Source organism: Pseudophryne corroboree, chromosome 1, assembly GCF_028390025.1.
Source record: "Pseudophryne corroboree isolate aPseCor3 chromosome 1, aPseCor3.hap2, whole genome shotgun sequence".
Lineage (NCBI taxonomy): Eukaryota > Metazoa > Chordata > Amphibia > Anura > Myobatrachidae > Pseudophryne > Pseudophryne corroboree.
The window spans coordinates 863,492,873-863,520,733 of record NC_086444.1 but is presented as its reverse complement, the minus strand read 5'-3'; the positions used below and the strand labels follow the sequence as shown (position 1 = coordinate 863,520,733).

At 37.2% G+C, this 27,861-nt stretch overlaps 1 protein-coding gene across 6 annotated transcripts in view; it reads left to right on the top strand.

Moving 5' to 3' along the window:
• The window catches only part of NRG1 (neuregulin 1), a 125,473-nt gene that overhangs the window by 76,086 nt on the left and 21,526 nt on the right, over positions 1–27,861 (top strand). For 4 of the 6 annotated variants that reach the window (XM_063920007.1, XM_063920003.1, XM_063920002.1 and 1 more), the window contains 2 exons: positions 14,411–14,531; positions 19,230–19,297. In XM_063920007.1, the coding sequence (XP_063776077.1) occupies positions 14,411–14,531; positions 19,230–19,297 (189 nt within the window). Of the gene's footprint in view, positions 1–14,410; positions 14,532–19,229; positions 19,298–19,810; positions 19,870–27,861 lie in introns of all 6 variants that reach the window. The other 2 variants (XM_063920006.1, XM_063920004.1) reach the window with 1 other exon arrangement.

The following is a 27,861-nucleotide window of genomic DNA, read 5'->3' as shown; positions in this document are numbered from 1 at the left end:
ATACTTGCTTTGTATAAAATAGTAATATTATGCTACTATACTTTTTCAGCATAACATTCCTACATTCATCTAGTTGGTTTCAAATGTATTCTTCAGGCTTTATGTGTAATGGGTATACATCTTTTAATTATCATTTGTATAAGCTAGGCTTTCTTTACATTATGAAACTTCTGTTCTTTAGCCACTTAAGCTAATTAAGTAATCATTAAAAATGAAACTGTTCCACTTCCTTCTGGTCTCTAGGTGACATTGATGGAGTGTCTCTTTGTGGCCATGATGGCACAAAATTGAATCATTAAATTAGGCCAGTCCTTAAGACCCAGATACCGATTAAGTGAACAGCTTGCAATTTGGTAGTGATTAATTTAGGTTTAATGTAAATGATGTCCTTAAGCAGCATTAAAAAAACAGTTGGAACTCTAGATTTTTACCGTTTTACATTTAGCAGCACATTAAATCATAAGGCGTTGGTTGTAATAAAAGGTTAATCGAGTTTAGCATATCGATGTCATTTTCCAAAACTCCATTATCTTCTGTATGAATGAATGTATGTATGTTAATATAGAATATTTCCTATATATAGCAATATAATATTTCTGTACAATGTCTTCCTAGGGTTATACTCCAAAAATCAGACTGATAAATTTTTGTAAAAAAAAAATTCAGTTTCTTTTCTCAACCCTGTTGTATGTAGGTGTATTAAGTCTAAATCCATGCATGCCATGTAAAAAAAGAACAATTAATATTCAGGGCAGGATGTAATGAAGTCCGAGTTCGGTGGCCGTGTGGGATGCTGGCCGAATCTGACTCTTTTGAAAGGGGCAATCATGTATAAGGCATTGGTTTAGCCTTGTACGTAATTGCCGTTTTAAAAAAAGTCCAAGTTCGGCCGGCATCACGCTTGGCTGCCAAACTTGGACTTTGTTACGTCCTGGCCATAACCTGTAGTGGAATAATCTATGCAACACCAGATCTATTCTGTATTGTGTGTATATTCCTCCAACACTCTTATGTGATTACGCTCATGACATTTCTATAATCTTTTGTCTCATCAATCCTCTCTGGACTTTTTAATTCTACAATTTTTCCTCTCCATTCAGCTATGAATTTAGTTGAATTTGTCGAGTAAGGCTTGAGAAAACATTGGCGTGTCGGTGGGGGAGGGGGGAGATGATATGGCGAGAACAGCAAGGCACAATGCAAAATGTGTGTGGAGGGGGCTGTGTAAAAATCTTCCCCTCTACCTTATTTCTATGTGACAGACCATTTAAATGTTCCGATAGCTCCATCGTTGGCGATATGTGGCTATGCTGTAACTATAATTTTTACTATTTCAATCAATTGCTTTGAAAACTTTGAATATTGCCTAATTCAACATTCTTAACAAGTGAATGATGTTGAAGTAACATTGATTTATTTATTTACTAATAGTTATTTATATAGGGCCAGTATATTCAATTGTGCTTTACAATTATGAACAAAACAGTAATATATCAACATTGAGTAATAGCAGACACAGATTGGTAAGAGAGCCCAGCTTGCAAGCTTTCCATCATTTTTCTAATAGAGCTACTTCCTGTACACACTCACAAGATGATCATCTCTCTTTGGGCGTCTGGTATCTAAAGTCAATAAACCTGTGCTCCTAGTTTGAACCATGAATTTCAAGTTTAAAGAGATACTGGTGAATTATCCTGGTAGCCCGCTCCTACTGGCACAGCTGTTTCCGCTGCCCATGACTCCTCACAACCACTCGGACAACCACTTCAAGTTGCCTGCTCCTAAGTACAATAGGAATGCTTATGTCAACATTTCTTTAGTGTGGTTATCTGTTAAAAGTTCTATCACTACTTGTATGACTGGCACATACACTGTGCCTCTAGGAAGTTACCAGTCATAGGTCATCAGCTGTGTACATGATAAGCGCCAATGCAGGTGGAAAATGCCAGGGAGCTGTAATCTGTGCAGGTTGATGGATGTTCTTACTTGTTTACATTAATCTTTTATGTTGAGTTCCCAGTAACATAAAAAAAGATTAAAATTAACAAAGATGAACATTATGCGTCAATTCAATAAAATAGTATAACATGCACTTGTATTTTAGAAAGCCCTAAAGTTCTTGCAGAGTAAATACCTGTTAGTGTTTTCTAGTGTTTGTGACTAGACTACATTTTATAATTATTTGTAACTTAGAAGAAAACATTTCCTTGTATATATATATATATATATATTGTTGAAATGCAAACAGAAATATTTCTGTTCAGACTAATTACTAATACAGTATTTTTTTTATCTTTTTAATTTGCTGTAACGCAGGGTGAACTCATTTATTTTATTTTTAGTGGTGGCATTGTTTTAGGCACACTTATGCTGCTGTGTTGTAGATTAAAGTAGAAAGCCATTTTAGTAAATGCATAATTAATATTTGTGGTAAAGGAGATAAAAAGTTGTCTTTACATATTAGGTCGGATGTATATAAAATACAATAAAACAGCAGTTTTAGAATGGTTACAACAAGCAATAGTGAACTTTAGAGATATATGGGGCAGAATTGTCTATAATAATATATTGTCATACTTATTAGTTCACCTCAACACATTTAGCCCACTTGGATCCAATACTCTTGACAAAACCAAAAAACTACAAAGCTTTGTTGCTTGCTGCACTGTGATCAATTAAAGGGAGGAGTGGGAGGTAATGGGTGTTTAAAAATGTTCCACCTATCCATCAGTGACCTTTGTTTATTTTCTCCTCTAATGAACTAGGGTGGACTGGTCCACTATGACAATATTAAACACCCTAAACAAAATTCAGTGATCTGCAATTAGTATGAACATAGTAACAATTGAAATTGTCCTTGATTTCCATCATCCGTTGGCTGCAAGGATTTCTGCATTGATTGAAATGCCCTCAGTGTGGAGGAAAATGCATAAGTCAGTTATAACGGATTGTAATAAAATACACCGAATAAAGACAAAGTCAAGTCTATTTTTGTCTTGCATTCACCAGCACAAAGTATGTGACCTCGTTGTTGATGGAATTTTTTTGCCCTTTAAAGAAAAGTAGAAATTAATTATATAAGAACATATAAAAATGTTGACTCACATAAGATAAAATGAACTAAATATATAAAAAAAAGAAAATACATAATATCATATTGTAAATTCAATTTTGTAGCTTACCAAATTTATTCTTTTGCGTTTGGTGTATATACAATACAGTGCAGAGATTAAACTAGTGCAACTGGCTCAGTGTTTTTGCATATAGCGCATGCCCTTTCTGCAGCAGTTTTTTGCATTGATTTCTGTGCTATAAAGTGACAGCAAAATCTTCTTCCATGTATGGACTGAGACAAGGTTCAAAGTGTTCAAGGGAGGCTCCCTTCTACATATCTACTATTTAGCATGGCCACTACTTTCATTTGTTATAACTTATTGTAATATGAGATCTGGCTGATACAGTATTACAACCACATACGGTAGATCAATTTATCTGAGTTACCATTGATATTACCTCTTTGTCTGTTATTACTGCATCTTGTTTTATTGCTGTTCTATTACTATTTTGTTCCCAATTGTAAAGCGCAATGGAATATGCTGATGTTACATATTTTTTTTTAAATTTATCTACATAAATACTTGAAATGCTTCAAATACTTGAATTTTGAAGAAGAAAGAAGGTGTAAAGCAGTTAGAGCCTAATAGAGAGATTCAATTACCGACTTTATCACCCAAGACTATTCAAGTAGCCTCGCGACTTCTCCCGATAGATTTGTTAATGCCCATTGACTTAATGTGTTAACAGGCTTCAATAGGGATTAATGAGCGTTAACTCATAGAATCAGTGAAAAGTTCATGGATTCATGCGTTAACCCAGTTGCGGCACTCTTTAACCCTCGAGGAATCCGGGATTGTTTTTCACTTGCCAGAGGCAGATTAAAAAATAACAAAAATCACTAATGACTGCCTTTTTTGGTGCTAATTAGATAGCGCCAGTGGATCACTTAGCCAATGCTAATCTACCGCGGCTATTTGAATTCTCTCCTTAGAATTTTCTGAACTGTTCCACAAAATGTTGCATGTTTTGCACATTTAGCTGGTGGATTGGGCCTTAAGTGTTCTCATCTCATAGGATATAAATTTAACTAAATGTAAATTTACAAATCCTATACAGAACAGTTTTCTGCGGAATGGTGATGCAAAACCATTGTGTTAATAGACTGTTACACCTCTGCATAACAGCCAGTTCCACTGCAAAACTGCATTGGTGCAAAATTCTGGCTAATTTTTGCTAATTCCTATTATTAACTAATGATTTTGTTCATTCAATTACTGTTCTTAATAGCCAGCAGAATGTGAATATATTCTATCTATAGTCCCAGATTATTTCTCTTCATGTTGTCCTTATGTAAGAACACTGGCTTTTTAACAATGGGTGCAGTGTGTGCGGTGTACACGGGCCCCCGCGGTCCAGGGGTGGCCCACACCGCACACCCTGCACCCATTTTTAATATACTCACTTCTCCGGAGTGGCAGCATTGCTAAGCAAATCTCCGGTAAATGGCACAGTGGCCATTTTTTCACAGAATTGCTCATGCGCAGTAAGGACTTCTCTGAGAAAATGGCAACCGCACCATTTTCCTGGAGATATGCACATGTGCTGTAGACTCAGGGATAATGCTAGGGTTCCCTAGTGACCCTACCGGCCACAGTCTACAGCACTGCCGGCTAGAGAGGAGGGGGCCCAGACGAAGCCTGCACATGGGCCTCCTCCTCTCTAGAAGCGTCCCTGTGTAAGAAGGCGGGATGTACACAGTGCAGTGCTATCACACATTACACATGGAGATTACATATTTTCTACCAACAGCTGATCTGTGGAGATGAAAAGAAGATCATAAGATTTCTCTCTTTAGATGCCGGTCTAGCACATTTCCATTAAACCCTAACAAAATTTGAGTTTGAGTTGTAACAGCCTACTACTATAACAATTTACAGAAATATGCAATAGTAGGAATCAAATTAAAATATATTGCATGTATATGGAATATAAACTGAGGTATCTGCCCTTATTATGCGGACTCCATCACTGGGAGAATTTAGGAAGAACATCAGAAGCATTAAATCAGGGAATCATTTGTGAAATGGGCAATAAATATGCATCTTGGTAAATAGTAGACACATCTGATAGTCAACATATACTGAAGTTATCACTATTTTCATCATGAAACAGTAAATATTCTGGGGAAGACAGTCCACATAAACAAAATATATAAAGTATTATTTGTTCCTTTAAAGCACTAGGAAGGATAACAGTATTACTATTATAATTTGCTAACAGACTACTAAACATCATAGAACTCCAGATTGTTAATTCCTACCATCTATAGATTCTGGTCAAAGCATTAGCACTAATTACATTACCATAATCCCTATTTGCTGCCAATACTGCTTCTTCCTTATATGACCTCAGCATCCTATAGTTTTTTGCGAAAATGACCCCTAGAAGACCTTAATCTAATATCAAAAGTAAAGCCATTATTAAATTGGTTAAATATCCGAATAGACAGCTGCTTTGTGCCTGGAAGGATGATTCAATATTATATAGTTAATTGTAATAAATAAAATGGAAAAGCTAGAGGAAATATTTTTGAGACCTCAAACAGATATTTATCTCAACTTTTAGAAGTCTGTTCTGTGTCTATGTCAGATGGGGAGTAATGTGTGTCACGCAGCTAGATGTCCTAGTATTGTGGGTATTAAAGTTGACCTTCCACTCTTTAAAAGGTTGTCTACTCCTTGCATCGATTATAGTCAATCTCCATGGATTACTGTTGTTCTTGTGGCCTCTAGCATAAAAATCACTTATGGTAAATGCTTTATAGCCGATCTGTTAAAAAATATTCCACAGCGTTGTTGGTCTTGCTAAACTATGACAGCTTTCTTCTTCTACAGAATTTGAGTATTTGTAATGTAGGTTTCTAAAAGTATCTTTTAACATGAAACCACACGTACATATTACTCTGACACTGATAATGCCATGTACATTCAATGTTCCTGTTTAATCTGTATTTGTTGGAGATAAAGACCATAATTATTTAGTTTAGCTGAATTCCTTACGCTGTCAAAGTGAAGAATGATAATGACATAAATCTGTACCAGATTTCTACTAAATAAGGATTTTTATTTGTTATTGTTTACTTATGAATTTTGGTTTTCATTTTTGATATTTTTGGACACGAGATTTTACACTGAGCGTGTTTATGGAGCCAGTGCTGGATGTTCATTGATAGGAAAATGTTGTCACTGTAACTCCCTATTCCCAACTACACCAAACAGCTGAATGAATCCTCCAGTGTAGTCATAAGCGTGGTACACACTAGGCGATATGTCCGATCCAGTTGATTGGACCAACTTATCAGGCACATCGTCTAGAGGATACCCACTACCGTGCACTCCTGCAGGTTTTTTGCCAGGTCGACCTGGCAAACAATGGCATGCATTGGAACGTGGCCGTGAAAGATATATTGCGTGATATATCGTTCAGTGTGTATCGATACATCGGCCATCTTGTCGGCTGGGTACACACATTGTTAAGTGTGTACCCAGCTATAAACTTTCAATTCCAAGAACCATATATTGACAGTACAAGCATAAGGCAAAAATGGATCAACCAAGCTTCTCCCCTAAGCAAAATATTCTATTCCACCGTGAAATTCAATTAGCTTTAGATTGTGTTGCAACTTTTCTCAACTCTACCGATCTAGTAATATCAGTGTGTCGTATGTATGGGGGAGATGTATCAAACCTTTCAGAGAGGAAGTGGAGAAGTTACCACTCAGCTTTGAATTGTCACTTAGACTGTGTTAGATAATTGATAGCTAGAATCTAATTTATTACTATGGGAAATGTCTCCATTTTATCTCTCTGGAAGGTTTGATACATCTCCACTAAAAACTGTTATAGTATAAGCAGACAACGCCACCTAAAGGCACTGGGACATTATTGCAGTTTATTGATTCTGTTTTTGAAAACTGGAGCTTTATTGATAACTTTGGATACTGAACTTTAAAGGACTAGGTCTAGCCACTGGGTAATTCCTTGTCAGAAAAATGTACCTGTCCATATACTACTACAGTACTTAAATAATGTCTTATTAATATGTTATTATAATATATATAATATATCAATTAATTAATTCTGATACTGAATAGTTATTGTAAGTAGATGTCCATAACAATTTGCTTTTAGAGAGCATTTGCTGGTTTTCATTCTGGTGATTGAAATAACATTTGGGGTGTTTTCATTCTATTGGATATAACATAATACTGCTTAATTGCTTATTCAGTTCCACCAGCTTTCCTCCTATACAGGTTGAGTATCCCTTATCCAAAATGCTTGGGACCAGAGGTATTTTGGATATCGGATTTTTCCGTATTTTGGAATAATTGCATACCATAATGTGATATCATGGTGATGGGACCTAAATCTAAGCACAGAATGCATTTATGTTTCATATACACCTTATACACACAGCCTGAAGGTCATTTTAGCCAATATTTTTTTATAACTTTGTGCATTAAACAAAGTGTGTCTACATTCACACAATTCATTTATGTTTCATATACACCTTATACACACAGCCTGAAGGTCATTTAATACAATATTTTTAATAACTGTGTATTAGACAAAGTTTGTGTACATTGAGCCATCAAAAAACAAAGGTTTCACTATCTCACTCTCACTCAAAAAAGTCTGTAGTTCGGAATATTCCGCATTTCGGAATATTTGGATATGGGATACTCAACCTGTACTATCACCATGTAAAGATGACAATAGCAATGATGATACACAGTGAAAAATAATGTAGTATTAAAATAAAATATATCTTTTATTAATATATTACAATTTTTTTAATCATATTTTCTGAGCATTTGTTTTTGTAGAGAATGAAAACGATAAACATCACACTACCTAATCTGTCACATTTCAGGAAATGATGTGTTCGCTAGTCTGAAAATGTAGTCTTGCGAAGCTCATTCATACCTGCCAAGCTGAACCTGCCAAGGAATGCATGAGGTTTTGTGATAACAATGCTGTATCTGCAGAAGGACTGCTTGAGCATTAGAATTTGCTCAGGAAATCCTGCGATAAAGATTTGGCTAATCTATACTCACAGAAGTCACTGGTTACAGCTGGTTAAACCTGTCCAAGCAGAGTGGAAATAGAGTGATGCATTTACAAACAGAACTCATACTTTAATATTCAGCTGCACCTGTAATGAATATGTTAGTTATCGTCTGTAATATATAATCACATTTGCTTTTATTATAATTAATTTTAAATACAAACAATTAGATATCTATTCTCTTACAGTGTTAAATGTACAGTAAGCACTTAGGGGTCTATTTAAGCAGTGGTGAGAAGCCAGTGTGCCAATTGAAATGCCATCTTAGTATGGCATCTCAGTATAGCATTAGATTACCTATCAATGGGAATCCACAGAAGCTGAAGAGGCTTTGCTGGTTCATTCCTGGTCCAATCACTATGTGCATGTGAGACGTTAGTTGAGCATGAGCATAGCACTTTCTCCCTTCACAGGTGGCGATAGGCTTATGGTGAGACCCAGCAGGGTACATTGTGAAGGTGTCACTGCAATATACAGTGATACATAATGATAGGTACTACTCACTGCCCATTAATGGTAAATAGGTCTCTTTGAATCTATTACGTGTTCCTTTTAATCATTACTGATAGAAAGAGTGAGAAGAGTGCCAAAGTCACAGTTTAGTTGTGATCATTCATAAGCAGAATCTGCACAGGTCAGCGTGATTGGTTCCTTGCCAAAAATGCATTCAATCTGCTTAATTAACTTAATGATAATAATAGTAAAATATTGAATATGACGTACTAGTGTAAGGGTGGGATGACCTTGGAACCTTCAAAAAGTGCATTGCCATCATTTATGGCATTTACTGATGTCCATGAAACTGATGATTTTGTTTCATGGGTAACATAAGTTGTTGCCCCATTCTTCAAAAGTTGCCTGGGTGGAGGGTGTGCAATGCACTTGGGCCACTGGGTCCATGGGGGGGCCACATCATCAGTGGCAAGTAAGGGGGATCATACCCCTCTTGTAATACTTCCCTCATGCCTACAGCTGCTGAGCCAGCTGTAGCAGCAGAGCGCTGGTGTTTTGCACATCAGGGCAAGGAGAGAGCAGAGACTGCTGCAGCATGTGCTGGGCTGGGGAGTCGACCCAGCAGCTATAGTCAGGAGGGAAGTGTTATGCCCCACCATCCCCAATCCACCATTGGCCCACACCATACACCCTGCACCTCACCTCTCCGGAGTCCTGCGCCAGTGTTCCTGGAGATTAGCAGTAGAGAAGTCACCGGGAACATAGTGTGGGCACCATCTTCCTGTAAATATACACATGCACACTAAACTCTAGCACAATGTACGGAAACTGGGTATAAGGTATTGCTATGGTACAGTCATCACTTTAAAAATGCACAATGTATAGAGCTGTTAACGGTAAGAATTATATACCTAAATTTAACTTTATCAGGGTCACTAGGTGCGTGCCGCACCCGGGTGTCACCAGCTGAGGGGTGACACTAAAGTGCCGACTCCTCAGTGACTGTAGCAGGGTACTGCACTGTAACATTATGTGCAGCACCTAGATCCTGTCACAGTGTAGGAGCTGGCACTGCAGTCAAGCTCCTCCTGGACCCCCGGAGTACAGAAATGGCGGTCAGCTGCTCCTGTGAAACTATGCCCCTTCTGAGGCAGGCAAGCACCGGGGGTCACCCAGGTGAGTGATGCCCCTGCTCAAACTGGCCCACAGGGGCACTGGGCAAATCACTGGTGGGCCCCACTGCCTGAGGTCCCCACCCCTTCCTCTAATATCAGGTTTCAGAGAGTGCACTCACATGATACATTATTACTCTGTTAGAGGGTCAGTTACATGGTCTCTAATGGCTGTCCAAGCTTCTGTAGGAGCTGATCTAACCCCATGGTATCTAGCCACACCCTTTATGCATGGGCCCCTACCACTGCATACTCTCAGTGAGCCCTTCATGTCCCAGTCTGACACTGAACCTTATATACTATACTATACATTATCTTGCATGCTATTTTATCAGGAATACACATTTTGGAATATGTGGTATGCTGTTATCTCTAAATAAAATAAAGTCACATTCAGTCTGTGTTTTCTTCTTCTTGGACGTGCTTCCAGGAAATACATTGTCTAGCATTATCTATTCAGTGTGTGTCCTGTAGATACATTATCTGTGGCTTGTGCTCTGCTTATTCCCTGAGGGAGGAAAGAAAGAACACTTCCAAACAGCATAGATTTATGACTTTGCATCTTTGTATACAACTCTTAATTATTCACTTTAAAACTTTTATATTGGAAAAAATGTGAACATTTAATTTAACTTATTATCACAGACACTATCATAGAAAGAGTACTTGATAATAACATAGTAAGTTATGTTAACAGTTTATGAATGTGATAAAATAAAATGTGAGGGATAATTTTTTTAGTGGTGTAAGTTCCTACTGTACTGCTGCTTTGTTTCTCATGTTCTTCTTGATCAGTCAGATATCTCTATCTCTCTGTCTTCTCTCTCCCCTTTCTTTCTCTACACCCCACTCTCTCTCCCCAACCCCAGCTCTCTTTCTCTGTCTGTCTCTCATAAACAAAGAGTAACAAATCCTATTTAAGAATTTATATCGCCAAGTATAACACATTACTTTTCTATTATCAATCTGATTTTCTACCTCTTTTTATTGCTGAAGTAAAAATTCAATTATTGCAACAATTTATTAATAAAAAAGCAATGGTACAGCTAATACTCAGTTGCCCACCAATACTGGCACAGTGTGTTACGTTTTAAGATATTCGCCAGCTGTGTCAGACTCTGGGAATATGTGCACGTGTGATATGGCATAGCAGAAGAAGGTATCTGATTAAACTGGTGGAACTCTAATCTTTTCTTTGGCAGGGGTGAGGAGGTGATCCTTTCATAGTAAGTCCTTATTTCCGGTAAAAAGACCTGTTTTGCCAGAGATTGAATAATTTGATAAAAAAGATCCATAAAAATGTTTGAAGAAAATCAAAGGAATAGTTTCAAAATAAGAATCAACCATTAAAATCCTCAGCTAGTAATGGACTAATTTGTAACATTTTGACAAAAGAAACAGACATAAGAGAGCGTTGATAGATAGCGTAACATTATGGAAATATCAAGCTACGGTACAATACAATAGAACTGCAAACATGGTAACTATGTTCTATTTCTTTACACATATCTTTCATTTGATGTTCCCCTCTACAAATGTAGTAACCCTTGTCTTGGGGGGGTTGGGTAGGTGTGACCGGCAGTTGGGAAACCACCGGTCACCATACAGACAGTGGGCAAGCCGACTGTCGGGATTGTGAGGGTGCAGGAAGAGCCATCATATGTATCTTATTATAACAGAACTCCTCGGGATCCCAGTTTCCTGAAAAAAAAAATGTACTATGCTGTCAATGTTACTGGCAATCAGGATTCTTATAGGTCCTGTAGAAACATTGACAGATAAACTTCCTTTTAGGTTCTCTCTAAAATTCCACACAACTACTGTTTGTTACCCACCATCACCACTCCGCTAAGCCTCATTGTTATCACATTTAAGTATAAGTTTTATATTACATTGACAGTGGCGTATCTATAGTGCTTGTAAGGTACAGTATGCAGTGCCCACACTGCACCCCCTGCACCCAATTCTCTCAAAACTTACATATCTGGAGTCACGCATTGGCAACAGCAATGCTGCATAAACCACCGGCCATTTTCCCTACATTTTGCTCAGACGCTGTGAAAAAATTGCCAGGAAAAGGTGCGCTGCGCCATTTCCACTGAGACCTGTGCATACATTGAAGACTTTGGCACAGCACCAGAGTCTACAAGTGAAGCACTGTCTGGCTGTTGGCTAGAGAAGAGGGTCAGAGCGACGACTGCACACGGGCCCCTTGTTCTCCTAATATGCCCCTGTACTATCCATAAGCTAGTTGTTTCTATAATATTAGCTTATCAGCTATCTTTTAAGTCTGTAACATTTTATATTATAAATTGACTGTATATACAGATGGGGCACATGTTACCAATCTGTGTGGTATGTAGTTGCTTTATGTGGTATTTCTTTTGTGTTAGTATGTTTTGAATTAGTGAAACCAGCATTATGCTGTCATCAGGGAGATTTGTGCATTACTAGATTTTTCATGGATCAGACAATTTTTTTCCACGGCACTAATAATTAGTGATGGCTTTTTGCTGAAAATTGTAATGGAATAATAGTATCTATTTCCCAAGACGCTCTAGTTTGTCCGTGTGGAGTCACATAGGGTATTTTGATAAATATTTTATTACAGCTGCTCTTGTTTTGCTGGGAAGATCTATGAATAAAGAAAACGAGATGTCCAGTTTTGTGTATAGACATTTCATTTTCCTAGAAATGTATGTTAAAGTATCCCCGAGTCTCTATAAATAAAGTCATAGTAACGTTCATTAATGAATTAGTATTGTTGTGGGGGAGATGTATCAAGTCTTGCAGATAGATAAAGTGGAGAGAGATAAAGTGCCAGACAATCTAACTACCATTTTACAGGCTGTATTTGAAAAAAAATTACAGCCAGGACCTGATTGGTTGGTACATCTTTGATACATCTTCTCCTGTATGTTTCAATACATCCATCCCCCTAGATTTAGGAATAAAGCTTTATAATGTTACTATTCTTTGGTTTTATATCATGCACCATTAAAAAAGACAATGTTCCACGACATTATTAGCATATGTGTTTATTGATCATAAACATACTAGAACACAAGATACTTGTTTTAATGTATGAACTGAAACTGAGGGATTGTGTCAGGTCAAAGCAGAGGAACATTCCACTTGTCATAAAGATATCACAGTTGTGTTTGACAACCACAATGTGTTCTCATCTATGACAATTGGGGGAGAGCAGCTGTAGTCCATCATTGCTCACTCTCTGGCATCAGTTAGGGTCTCTCGTGAGTGCTGCTTTGAAACTGGTCAGGAATTAGCTCTTGATCTTCAAGTAGCTTTTTCTAAAGGGCCATAGAAGAGGGGACTAAACACATCTGATGTAATTGCTCTGCTAACTTGGGTGCTGGTAATTCATTTTCTGTGTGAGTCAGATTTTCCCTGTTTGTTTGGATTTAGGAGCTTAAAACTCTGTATGGGAACAAACTTGAGATAATCAAATAAATTACGGCAGTATAGAGCTAAACAACCTTCTTGAACTACAACTCTAGTTATCCTGCACCAGTCATTGCTAAAAGTGAAAACCATGAATATGATGAAACGTGTCCTTTAAGATAGAGACCACCTTAGAACTTTGTGCACTTATCCTATTCTTGTTTATATTTATTCATACTAAATCTATTGATATTTTATACCTGTTTCCTTGTTGGTATCATTGCAGTAGTGACACTTTTAAAGACTAACTTCAATTGTTAGAATTAAGTATAAACCAGGCAGGTTGTTGTAGAGGGTTGGGTATGAATGACCGGCGGTCTGGATGGCATCCCGACAATTGAAATCTCGACAAGGGTGAGGTAGTGCTAATCTCCCTCTCCTCTACCCCTAACCTTCCCTTCTCACAGGATAACCCTAACCTCCCCCTTTGGTTCCTAATCTTAACCTCCACCGTTGTTGCCTAAACCTAAACCACCCTTTTCCCGTAGCTTAAACCTAACCCTCTCCATTTGGTGCCTAAACCTAATTTCCCCCTGGTGCTACCTAACCCTAACCCCCCTTTACTGCAGCCTAACCCTAACCTCTCCCCTCCCGCAGCCTAACCCTAACTTCCCAGGAAAGCACCTAAACCTAACCCCCAGCCCTAAACCTAGCCTTCCCGCTGTACTCACAGTCGAGATGCCAGCCGTTGGGATCACTGCATTAGTGCCCTGATTTTTTCGGGATTCTGGCATCGGTATTCCAGCTGCTGGGTTCCCGATAGTCGGCATCTTGACCTGATCCCGTTGTAGATATGAGATATATACATATATAAGTACTATAGGTGTCACTGTCAACCCATTAAGATAAACACCAGGGTGGACAAATGCACTCCTGTTCATCAAACACAATTTTTTAGTATTTTCATATTATCTTACAAAACCTATAGATTATGAGAAATCCAATATATTGATAGAGATGGTACTGTGCAATTAGTTAATAAAAATTGACTATAAGGGAATATATACCCAGTGGTAATAGTCATGAATCTGGTGTAAACTAATATAAATTATAAATATATATATCTATTTAATGGAATATATAGAACATGTGAGTGAATTTAAAATTTAAATATTGAATGGTTTGTGTTTTCTTTACAGCATCTCCACCAGGGCACCTGTCAAAATGTTCAGAGAAAGAGAAGACTTACTGTGTTAATGGAGGAGAATGCTACGTGATAAAAGGGATAAAAAGCAGTGGAACAACTAAGTACTTGTGCAAGTAAGATTACATTAATTACAATATATTTCCTGTGATGGATGACCTGCTAGGTAATATCCAGCCATGAGTCTTGTGCTTATGAAATTCTAGTCACCAAATGTTAATACAGCACTCTTTCCAGGAGCATCAGGATGGGAGCAGTCATGTAATGTACACTCTTACAGAACCTGAACCACTATGCAACCAACACTATATTGTACAGTCATAGAAGGAAACATAGAATTTGATGGCAAATAAGAACCACTTAGACCATCTAGTCTGCCCATATACACATACTAGGGTTCATTTTTGTCAGGAGCCAATTAACCTACCAGTACATTTTTGGAATGGGGAAGGATATTGGAGTACCCGAAGGGAACCCACATGAGTATGGGGAGACTATACAAACTCCACACAGTTAAGGCCTTGGTGAGAATCAAACCCAAGACCTTAGTGCTGTGAGGCAGTAATGGTAACCATTACACCATCCGTACTGCCCTAGTTACATTATTATGTGCAATAACATTATTATCTACCTTTTTGCTGTAAAAATAGAAACAAATCAGGTTGTACATTAATTATTATTACTAGTTATTTATATAGTGCACACATATTCCACAGTGCTTTACAGAGAATATTTGGCCATTCACATCAGTCCCTGCCCCAGCGGAGCTTACAATCTATCTTCCCTATCACATGTACACACACATTCACGCTAGGGTTAATTTTTGTTGGAAGCCAATTAACCTACCAGTATATTTTTGTATTAATGTTGGTGAAAGCAAATAAAGAAAATCTGAAAAATTTTGGGACCATATTTTGTTTGACACTTTTATACCTTGATCTCCCTGTAAATTACATATGATTGTAAAGGGCTGCAAATTCAATAAACTAATTGAGCATTGCTAGAAAGTGTGTCAATGCATTGGGCAATGATTCCTTGTTAATGAGCACAATACTTCTTGGCTTTGGCTGTTACCTTACATCTAATGCTTGTTTCATTTTTGTTTTTAAAATAAATGAATAGGTATTTATTGTTTAAATGTGCTAGATGTATGGTACAGTGTCCAACCCTGTAAAGCTTACAATGTAGTGTTTGGTGCTATAGGTAAAGAGACAGAAGGTGAAATTGTCTAACGTCACATGGGACCTAATTCAGAGGTGGAAGGAGTTTTGATTGGCTCGCAATTGGCTGATATTTTTAGGTCTAAGCTTGCATCTGAGTTGCACTGCACATGTGTCACAATGAGTTTGCTATGGCAGTCGTAGTGTGGTGTTAGATGCAGTTTGATTGACAGGCTGCAACCATTTGGCTGAGGTGATGGGGAGTTGCTATAAAAATGTAAGTGAGTCTGGCTGTTTTGGGGGCATGACACAAGCAGTGTCTGCATCTTCATATGTAGTATCACTGCCCCAGCAGCTTAGTTGCGGTTGAAATTCAGAGGTACATTGGTGCAATCAATGTTCCCCCGATGCTGCATTTTTTTACCCATTGGCGGGAAATTGGTTCGCTCAGTGCAGTTGCTTTTGAAGATGCAGCCACTGGTTTCGGCATCACTGCTCACCACTGCTGTTCCCAAACTTCTGCAGCCAGTCAATCAGGCTGTGACTAACAGGACACTGCGCCATCAAAAACAGAGCCACCAAACAATGGCAACCCATGCGCACTGCAACTTCTGGCACATGCGCCATTAAAAAAAAACCCACTAATTTCCTACTGAATCCCCACTGTGCTTGTGGCTAATTAGACCCACTGTACAGTACGACAACTATAGAATAAAAAATATGCATAACTTAAACAGTTCAAAAACTAAAGGTATAAGAAAATTAGATGTAGAAACATATAAACTCTTAATTATAATGTTTTTGTACAGAAAGTTGTATTAAAATCTTTAGAAACAAATAAAATGTAGGTAAACTATAAACTATACAAACATTAGTAAGAATAGAGCTAAATGTATAACTTTGTGAGAGAAGGAGATTAAAGTCTGAAATAAAGTAAAAAATCAACAAATTTTAAAACTTATCAAGCAAAGTGCTGCGGGAAACAACTAAACAGCATGTACTTTTTTCTATCAACCATTCTGATAATCCTCCAAATACTCCAGAATAGTCTCTATTGTAACCTTGTCTGACATGGGAATCAATATATATATTGTTGCAATACGTACTTATAAAACAAGTACTGTTTACAGATAAAAATGACAGCAATAAATGTTGTAATTACATAGAAACTATCGATGGAGCGTATTCTTTCGGGACTCAGGGCGATGCTTTTGCATTTCAGGAGTAACTCCCGCCCAGCGCAGCTCCTGCAGCTGTCCGGGAGAACCTACTCGTTGCCTGGGTCGCAGCGGCTGTGTGTGACGTCACGCAGCCACCGTGGCCCGCCCCCCCAGTTGTCCGGCCACGCCTGAATGGCGGCTAGACGCTGCCGTCCAGCCCCCTCCCGCCCAGTGACCGCCTCTGCATGTCAATCAGGCAGAGGCAATCGCTACACTACAACGCCCTTTGGCCACCCAGCATGCGCCCGCGCACTGCAGCGCCGGCGCATGCGCAGATCCGACCCGATCGCTGCACTGTGATAAACTGCAGTGACGGGTCGGAATGACCCCCAATATGCCATGCTCTATAGGGGCAATTCAATTGCTTGCAATGGGTGCAAATTACCAGCATTTGCACAATTTCTCTGGTTACTGTAATAATATTACAGATATGCCTTCACATCCCATAGAGGTGCACTGGAAAATCTGTGATGTAGCCGTATCTTATTGCAGTGCACAGCAATGAATAGGATCACCCCACCTTTGGTTAACAAGTGAAGTGATTTATAATAATATATGTATGGAGATGTTGGGATATGGACTTATGAGGATAGCAATAGTCACAATCTAAGGATTATCTTTGTACGTTGGTTGACCTAGGATATAACAATAAGTCCAAACAGCAACTTGTGCAGAATTATTAATTCAGTGATATAACATAATTGATCCTTTGTTGTTTTTGTGCCTGCACCTATCAATGCATCAGTATCTAAAATAAGTAAATAAAAGTATAAAAATGTGTGAACCTATTTCCAATGGCTTTGTGCTTTCTTCTAAAATCAGCGGAAAATGCCCACTCTCTTTCAGAATGTGTAGTATGTTGGCTATGATCTGAGTATGATATGCTGCCCAAATGGCCCACTCAAAATGAGACTTATGCCCTCTAAATAACCTGTCTATAAATCTAGCCCACTCCTGTGTTAGCAGTTAGCAACTTTTTAACTAACAAGTAAAACACCTTCTCCTATGTGTTATTAGAAGTGATAATTATATACAATATCACACATAAATCAGAATTATTTCAACACCATACACAAAATCGTTTACAAAACTCTCTGCTTGAAGAGGACCTGAAGTTTTTATGTGATTTGATTCATTTATATAATTCGAGACAGAAATCTGTCTAATAAACATTTCTTCATTTATATAATTGTCTTATACTTGAATCAATATGAAAATGTTTTAACTATTGGCTGTGTTTGGTTGGTTACAAAAACAGGATGATAAATACAAATATAAAATCTCAGAACATCACTCTTATATTTTAGCTATAAGACATGTAGAAGATTACCAAAGCTATTTATGAGACATTTCACCATTGGCCGTAGCAATTGTCATTTGTGCCATTTGCTCAAATTTTAATTTGATGTTCTAGTGTATGAGAACTCAAAATAAATTATTACTACTTTTTTCCTGCTCATTTATATTTAATGCATGAAATATAAAGGTGATATTATGAGAAGTGAGATTTACTAGAGATGTCTAATTGGGTTATCTCGCTTCTTTTCATCCTTGAGCCTTATGGTTTATTATGCCAGCCCTTCTTTTTGTGTTTTTAATAGTGACACTTCTGACAATAGAGCATGTTATTTGCTGTCTAATACAATCTGTACTGAGGCTTTTTTTTAACTAAACAACTTTTGTTAAACTGTTTCAAGTTGCAGTGAATCTGCTAGGAAAACATTTACTTCTGGTAGAGTTTTACATAATCATTATTTGGTATCCGGTTGATAGATTTACAGTACAAAGATAGACAGTCAATAGGCCTACCCTAAATGGTCGATGGGCAAAAGGTCAACAGGGTCAAAAGTTCAACATGTAAAATGTAGACAGTGCTTAAGATCAACTGGGTCACAAAGTCAACCAGACAATAGTCAACATAGATATGGTCAACACAAGTTTTTTAATGCATGGCGAGCAAAGCAAGCCTGCGTGGGTACACGTTTTCACTAACCTGGATATGGTGAAACATACAAAATGACCTGCAAAAAAACAAAACAAAACTTGTCGACCATTGTAAGGTTCACCTTTCAACCCTATTGACTTTTTCCATGTCAACCTTTTGACCATGTTGACCTTTAGCATGTTGGCCATTTGGGCTCTATTGACTATATATCTTTTTACTGTTGATATATTGAACCACACCCAATTGTTTGTATCCTGTTACCTGTTGTATGAATTTTTAAAGTCACTTTTTGGTCTATAAAAACAATATCTGCTGTACTTCTAAATTGTCTCCATGAGTTGTGCTTAAGTTAAGCATCACTGTAGATCGTACTGAGCTCTACATGACCATTTTGGAATTCAATTTTTTTTCCAACCATGTCCTACAGGCGAACAAGGTGGATTCCATTTTTTTTTATTTTATTTTGCTCATCACGTTTTTACCCTTTAGGTGCAAACCTGGATTCACTGGAGCAAGATGTACTGCGACTGATCCTGTGAGAGTCATAAGACCAGAAAGTATGTCCCAATAATCTGGTGTTTGTTTTCTCATCCCCCAAATGCAGCAACAAATAAAAAATAAAACAAATGAATCGCTCTTATGCTTGGGGATGTCTCTTATCAGAGAGAAATGACTCTTTTTGTACCACACATGACTTTAGGAAAACCATTCAGTTTCTTTCCATCAATCAATCAATCAATGACTAAATCAATCAGTTTATCACTATTTGATCTGTTCATTAATACATGCAGTTTGATAGAATTACTAATGTTTTTGAAAATCATCTCAAACAAGTACAGCTGTATGATAACTATGATACAGTATGATAACTGGGTCAAGTATTTCAAATTCAATTATTTTGCCAAAGGGAACCATAAGTCATGCCGGTACAAAAACAGAGACTCAGCCTTTGATGTTGGACCTCCAAGAACAATCAGTGTACACTTGAAGGATCTTCTTTCTTGGCATACTGTATATTCAACTCTTCACTTTTCTCTGTTTTCTCTACCCTTTTTTGTCTTTCCTCTCAGGTGCCCAAATGAATTTACTGGTGATCGCTGCCAAAACTACGTAATGGCCAGCTTCTACAGTACGTCTACTTCCTTTCTGTCTCTGCCTGAATAGGAGCATGCTCAATTGGTGCTGCTTTCTCGTTGCTGAGTCTCTCTTCAGATCTCACCTAGTACTTGATTTTTTATTCTCTGCTAGGCTCAGTACTGTTTGCCTCTGCCTGTAGCATGACACAAAATAATAATAATAATGGCTATTATTATTATTAAAAATATCTTTCTGATGCACCAATGTTAATGGGCATGCATATATTGTTACTAGAATATTAAAGAGTATAGACACTTTAAAGGTAAGGAAAGAAAAGAAAAGCATGATACATAAAACTATAGGTTTCCATATGTACACATACTAGTTTATAAATGTGTGTTGACTTCACATAAAGGAATAATGACCTATGAGTCCAAACTAAAATACAGTTGGAATGCAATTTATGTTTAAAGGGGTAATTTATACCTTAAATTATAGACAATCAAGGTTCAGCCTGAACTGTTTTTTAGCCTTGTGTATTACATATCAACTTACTACCCCTCTCCTCTGCCTGCACATTTTACTAAACCACATTACAACATTCAGACTGATTTATAGATACAGTACATCATAATAACTGTAACCGCATAACAACTTCCAAATTTAATTACTATAGACACATCTCAGTTTCACTAACCATCTGTAAATTCAGCCAACTTCCAGATCCATCTGATGATAGCACAACCTCCAGACCTATTGTATGTATACCCATCATAGCTTACTTACCATCTATAGTGACATCACCAATTATAGACCCATATGTAAGTATACTGTATTAGAACCTCCAGACCCATTGTATATAGACACGTCAACATTTAAATAGCCATCTTTAGACACTTCTCACTTTTCAGGCCTTGCTGCGAATAACACAATTTCCAAAGTCAATGTAGATATGTCATGACTTCAAAAAAACATCACAACTTCCAGAGCCATTTGTAGTTACATCTTGATGTCCAGGCCCATCTGCAGGTGCATCATGATATCAAGACCTTCTCTAGTTACATCATGATGTCCAGTCCCATCTGTAGTTACAGCAAGACACCCAGAAAAATCTTTACTTACCTCAAGACAAGCAGACATATCTTAAGTTATCTCATAACAACCAGACCCATCTGTTGTTGCATCACCAATTCCACATTATATATTTAAATCATGAATTCACACCCATTTATAGGTACATCACAAATTCCAGGATTAAATACATAGGGATCAGTTATTAATGATATTTTCCTTGGACACACTGTAATGTGCAATTAGCAAGTCACTGAGTTAGCAGTACTGAGACGGATATCAAGTTATATAAATGTTAACTTCAGCACTGCAGAGTTTTGTGGTGCCTTATAAATAAACAATGATGAAGATGATTATAAACATTTGATTATACATATATATATATATATATATATATAAAAATAATATATATATAATATTATATATATATATATATATATATAATGCTCAAAAAAATAAAGGGAACACTAAAATAACACATCCTAGATCTGAATGAATGAAATATTCTTATTAAATACTTTGTTCTTTACATAGTTGAATGTGCTGACAACAAAATCACGCAAAAATTATCAATGGAAATCAAATTTATTAACCCATGGAGGTCTGGATTTGGAGTCACACTCAAAATTAAAGTGGAAAAACACACTACAGGCTGATCCAACTTTGATGTAATGTCCTTAAAACAAGTCAAAATAAGGCTCAGTAATGTGTGTGGCCTCCACGTGCCTGTATGACCTCCCTACAATGCCTGGGCATGCTCCTGATGAGGTGGCGGATGGTCTCCTGAGGGATCTCCTCCCAGACCTGGACTAAAGCATCCGCCAACTCCTGGACAGTCTGTGGTGCAACGTGGCGTTGGTGGATGGAGCGAGACATGATGTCCCAGATATACTCAGTTGGATTCAGGTCTGGGGAACGGGCGCGCCAGTCCATAGCATCAATGCCTTCGTCTTGCAGGAACTTCTGACACACTCCAGCCACATGAGGTCTAGCATTGTCTTGCATTAGGAGGAACCCAGGGCCAACCGCACCAGCATATGGTCTCACAAGGGGTATGAGGATCTCATCTCGGTACCTAATGGCAGTCAGGCTACCTCTGGCGAGCACATGGAGGGCTGTGCGGCCCCCCAAAGAAATGCCACCCCACACCATTACTGACCCACTGCCAAACCGGTCATGCTGGAGGATGTTGCAGGCAGGAGAACGTTCTCCATGGCGTCTCCAGACTCTGTCACGTCTGTCACATGTGCTCAGTGAGAACCTGCTTTCATCTGTGAAGAGCACAGGGTGCCAGTGGCTAATTTTCCAATCTTGGTGTTCTCTGGCAAATGCCAAACGTCGTGCACGGTGTTGGGCTGTAAGCACAACCCCCACCTGTGGACGTCGGGCCCTCATACCACCCTCATGGAGTTGTTTCTGATCGTTTGAGTAGACACATGCACATTCGTGGCTTGCTGGAGGTCATTTTGCAGGGCTCTGGCAGTGCTCCTCCTGTTCCTCCTTGCACAAAGGCGGAGGTAGCGGTCCTGCTGCTGGGTTGTTGCCCTCTTACGGCCTCCTCCACGTCTCCTGATGTACTGGCCTGTCTCCTGGTAGCGCCTCCATGCTCTGGACACTACGCTGACAGACACAGCAAACCTTCTTGCCACAGCTCGCATTGATGTGCCATCCTGGATGAGCTGCACTACCTGATCCACTTGTGTGGGTTGTGGACTCCATCTCATGCTACCACTAAAGTGAAAGCACCGCCAGCTTTCAAAAGTGACCAAAACATCAGCCAGAATGCATAGGAGCTGAGAAGTGGTCTGTGGTCACCACCTGCAGAACAACTCCTTTATTGGGGGTGTCTTGCTAATTGCCTATAATTTCCACCTGTTGTCTATTCCATTTGCACAACAGCATGTGAAATTGATTCCAAAAAGTGAAGAATAGACACACTAATGGGTGCTAGAAATTATTCTTAGATGTTTCTCACTGGTTTTTAATTAAAATAGTTTTATTTTATGATGACATCATATTAAAATCCACAATATGTACACACTGTAAAACAACAATAAAAACTGTCCTGAATAGACTGTACACAAGATTCAATGTACGTCTAATGATGTACAACTTGCTGGAACTGATCATTGAATGGGAATAACACTGAGTCTCACCATGCCTTGTTGCTGCGGTGGGCTAGCTGTTTGTAACAGGTCTGGTCCCGGGCTGGAAAGCTCGGCACCAATGCAGAAGAATTTTCCAGGCTGTCCAGGCAAACTCCTTCCCCTTTCTTTCCAGGCAAGTTGAAGCACAATGTCCAAGCAACGTTTCGGTGATTAACACCTTGACTCAGTGTTATTCCCATTCAAAGATCAGTTCCAGCAAGTTGTACATCATCAGACGTACATTGAATCTTGTGTACAGTCTGTTCAGGACAGTTTTTATTGTTGTTTTACAGTGTGTACATATTGTGGATTTTAATATTATGTCATCATAAAATAAAACTATTTTAATTAAAAACCAGTGAGAAACATCTAAGAATCATTTCTAGCGCCCATTAGTGTGTCTATTCTTCACTTTTTGGTATCCATTTTCAAGGAAACACTGTACTCATTTCCTAGACACATTAAGGCTGCGAAGAGATTCTGGACTGCGCAGAAAAGGGTGTTAATCCATTTTTTAGTTCATGTGAAATTGGTTGTCAATCAGTGTTGCTTCCTAAGTGGACAGTTTGATTTCACAGAAGTGTGATTGACTTGGAGTTACATTGTGTTGTTTAAGTGTTCCCTTTATTTTTTTGAGCAGTATGTATATATATATATATATATATATATATGTTAAATAAACACACAGAAGAGACATAAAACAATAAACTAGCTTTGTGGTTACATCAGGTATATATAAATCATGTACACAACAACAAAATTAGTACAGAACATCCAGAAGACAATTCAGTCTTTATTTGACTCTACAGGAAATTAATTCTCTCAGACAGATATTTTAGATCGACTGATGAGGGCTAATACTAGTGTCTGATATTTGTACTTACCCAATGCATGCAGCATGTATGATGAATAAATTGGAGTTTATTAGGTTTTCCTTATTTTTCTATTTATTCGTTTCACATAAGTCTATAATGAAACAGATCCAGTCAGGATTTTTTTATTGTTTATCAACTACTAATAATATAGTGCTGGCAGAGCTTGCAAAATTAGCTAAAATTACTGTCTTTATTATTTCATATATGTACCTCATCACAGTTCCACATATATAATTAGGGGGGATTCAATTAGCCGCTGTAATCTACTGCGGGCTAATTGATTCTCTGGAGCTTTTCAATTATCCCAAAAGGGATTTTTTTATGTGAAAAACATCCCTGATAACTAGGGTGTTAACAGGTGCCACAGTCCTGTTAACACACAAATCTGTAAACTTTTCATAAATTCTGTGTGTTAACTACCGTTAACACGTGTTAATGTCCCTTAGCACATTAAGTTAACAGGCATTAACAAGGCGCGCGGGTAATAAAGGGGCTACCACCCTTTTTCACCTGCAGTAATTTTCCATGGGTAATTTAAATTACCGCTTATATATCTATCAACTCTATTTATTAAACAGAAAAAGCCCTCTTTCTGGCAGGGCATGTTGAAGCCTATTTAACAATATTTTAACTACTACAGGTTGAGTATCCCTTATCCAAAATGCTTGGGACCAGAGGTATTTTGGATATCGGATTTTTCCGTATTTTGGAATAATTGCATACTATAATGATATATCATGGCGATGGGACCTAAATCTAAGCACAGAATGCATTTATGTTTCATACACACCTTATACACACAGCCTGAAGGTCATTTTAGACAATATTTTTTATAACTTTGTACATTAAACAAAGTGTGTGTACATTCACACAATTCATTTATGTTTCATATATACCTTATACACACAGCCTGAAAGTCATTTAATACAATATTTTTAATAACTTTGTGTATTAAACAAAGATTGTGTACATTGAGTCATCAAAAAACAAAGGTTTCACTATCTCACTCTCACTCAAAAAAGTCCGTATTTCGGAATATTTGGATATGGGATACTCAACCTGTATTGCCATTTCAGTAATTATTGTCAAGTATTTTTCTTTATGGATTTGTATTTATTTATGTACAAGTAGATCTGTGCATATGGTAAATGAGCCAACAATTTGGCTCTAGCGTGCACATATCCAATGAGACTGGCTTAGTGAAGCATTATGTCAACTAGTAGTGTCCACACCCTGTGTCTCCAGCAAGCAGTGTGTCACTCAGCTTCCCTGGCAACATTTAAATAATAAATTATGGTGACAGGAGATTTTTTATTGCTGCAGTAAGCTGCAAATGAAAACAATCTCTATAACCTGTTTTTGATAAATAGGCCTGCATGGCCCATTAAATGTCAAACATTTGCATGAAATATACACGTATTTTATATGTGCATTAAATGCATTGCCCATATACCATATTTAGATCATTCTTAAATTAAATATTGGCATGAAATCTAAATAAAAATAAATAATTATGTATACATATATTATTGACCTATGCGCTGAGCAAAATGGAAAGTTTAACAGTTACAGTAGCTAATGTATTAGAAACAAAAAAATGACCTTGTTATTCAGGGTTACATTTAGATAGCACAGTTTACTATTTAGTAGTTTATTTTATTTGAAGAATTTCAGTACAAAGAGCTTAGCTTGTCATTGAGAGCATCAAAACCTGGGTAGTTTCCTTTGGTGAGGTGAAAGTTATCATTGCTCATTGCATTTATATATCTTTACATAGCCTTTCCACATTTACTAAGCATTTATTATGGTTGATACAGTATATTGTATATACTGTACTGCACTCTTAATTTATTTGATAATTGGTGAGGCATGCAAGCATCATTTTATCCAGGTAATCAGTGTATAACCAGCAATTTGGGCACAAGCAATGGGGACATCACACTAGTGCAAAAGAACCACTCAAATCAAATATAGATCAGTCAGTGAAGCAATAGGAGAATAATAGCTTAGTTTTATGCTTCATTAATTTCATCCGCAATTGATAGCATATAGCCTGAGAAAAATCTCTTAGGCCATTATAAAAATTAGAAATACAAACGTATTTTTAAAAAACATATACAGATGTGTCCTCATACGTCTAGCCTCAATACGCCATGCAATGCGAGATGCCTGGCATAAGTGAGCTGAAAGATCCCAGAAAACTCCGCTAGCATTGGGCATCTTCTTTTGCTGAAATTACATCTTACTTGCAATGGAATGCGATTGTGGCACACCAGTAATTTGATATGCAACACTTGTATATCTGTGTGTGACTGAGTCTCTATATGAAGCACAATGGAGTTTGCAATTGAAAAAAGCCTTGACCGCTGCATTGCAGCACTTCATATTCAGATTCAGAGACTCAGTTCCACCAAGATATACAAGTGTCACTTATGAAATTAATAAGTACAGTCTCCTGGTGTATACTAGTCGCATTGCACTAAGATGCAATTTATAATAAAAATGATGCAAAAACACTAGCAAAGTATCACGGGACCTGACGTGTCGAGATGGGCTGTTTGGTGTGACTACAGCAATGAGGACACATTTGTATATTTTTGTTAGAGTAATAAAAAAAACCCATAAAAAATAGAAAAGAGCATTTTCACATTCACATTTCATTGCGTATGTATGAATTTCCTTGGGTGAATACAATGCAGTGGCAGAATTGTAAATTCAGGGTAAAATATGCTACAAAGTATAGGAAGAACTTAGTGACACTGGTAATGAACAAAACAGAATGTTCCTGTCCATTGAACACAAATGTATCTGTGAATAGTAAGCACCAATTTAGTATTCCCTAGTGTAAGATTTAAAGAACCAGTGCATGTTTTCTCAGCATGTTATCTCGTTAAGCCACACAGCCAAATCAAAATCTACTTATGCAGATCAATTTCAGACTGTATTTCAAATCGAATCTGCATAATCACTTCTTCTAAAAATTAATTTATTAGGCTAAACGTCCTGCCTAGAAATGGGCATAAATGCAAAAATATGTATGCATGGGCATGCCACTAACCAAGCTTCTTGTGCAACTAATGTCTAATTAGCAATGTCAATGTAGGCTCTTATTAATGGCTGTCTGTGGAAGAAATCTGGATGGATGCCAATGGATATATTGTATTGCCTTAAAGTGTTACTGATTGAAGACCAAAAGCTATATATATATATATATACATACACATATATACATATATATATATATATATATATATATATATATATACAGATACATATAGATATGTATATAGATATATAATTTATTTGTTGTTACATTTGGCTGTTATAGTTACAGTATTACAGTATATGTTTATTTACACTATTTTTAGTAAGTTTAATACAATTGTTAGATGATAAATAAATAATATTATAGTATATATTTATTTTAATGGTATGTTCATAGTACTATACAATATATTTTTTTTACTATAGGATAGTTTACTATAGGTTATTTCTCGTGTCATTTTTATTATAGCTCAAGTATAGGACAACCTAATTTTGCATTAGAAAAATTGTTGTTTAGACTATTCTCTATCTATTTTAGCAATTTTAAAAAAATTACAGAACTATATAAATAAACCCAAAATCTAAATAATACAATAGTCCATTTTGATAGAAAATAATCCTAGACAAACATCTTAAGCGTGTAAGAGTTTGTTATATAACACTGTAATATCACTTGACCGTATGAATAGAATAGTGTGAATTAAAATGTTATCATATAATACTGTATATTAATGATCTTCTCCCTTTATCTATATATGTATACATTCAGATTTCTTCCTGTGTTCATGTTGATATATAAAGTCTATATTTACAATTTTAAAATCAAAAACAGACATGGACACTTGAAGTGACCATTTACCATGCATCACATGTCTTGTTTCAATGTGCAGACAAAGAGTAGCCATG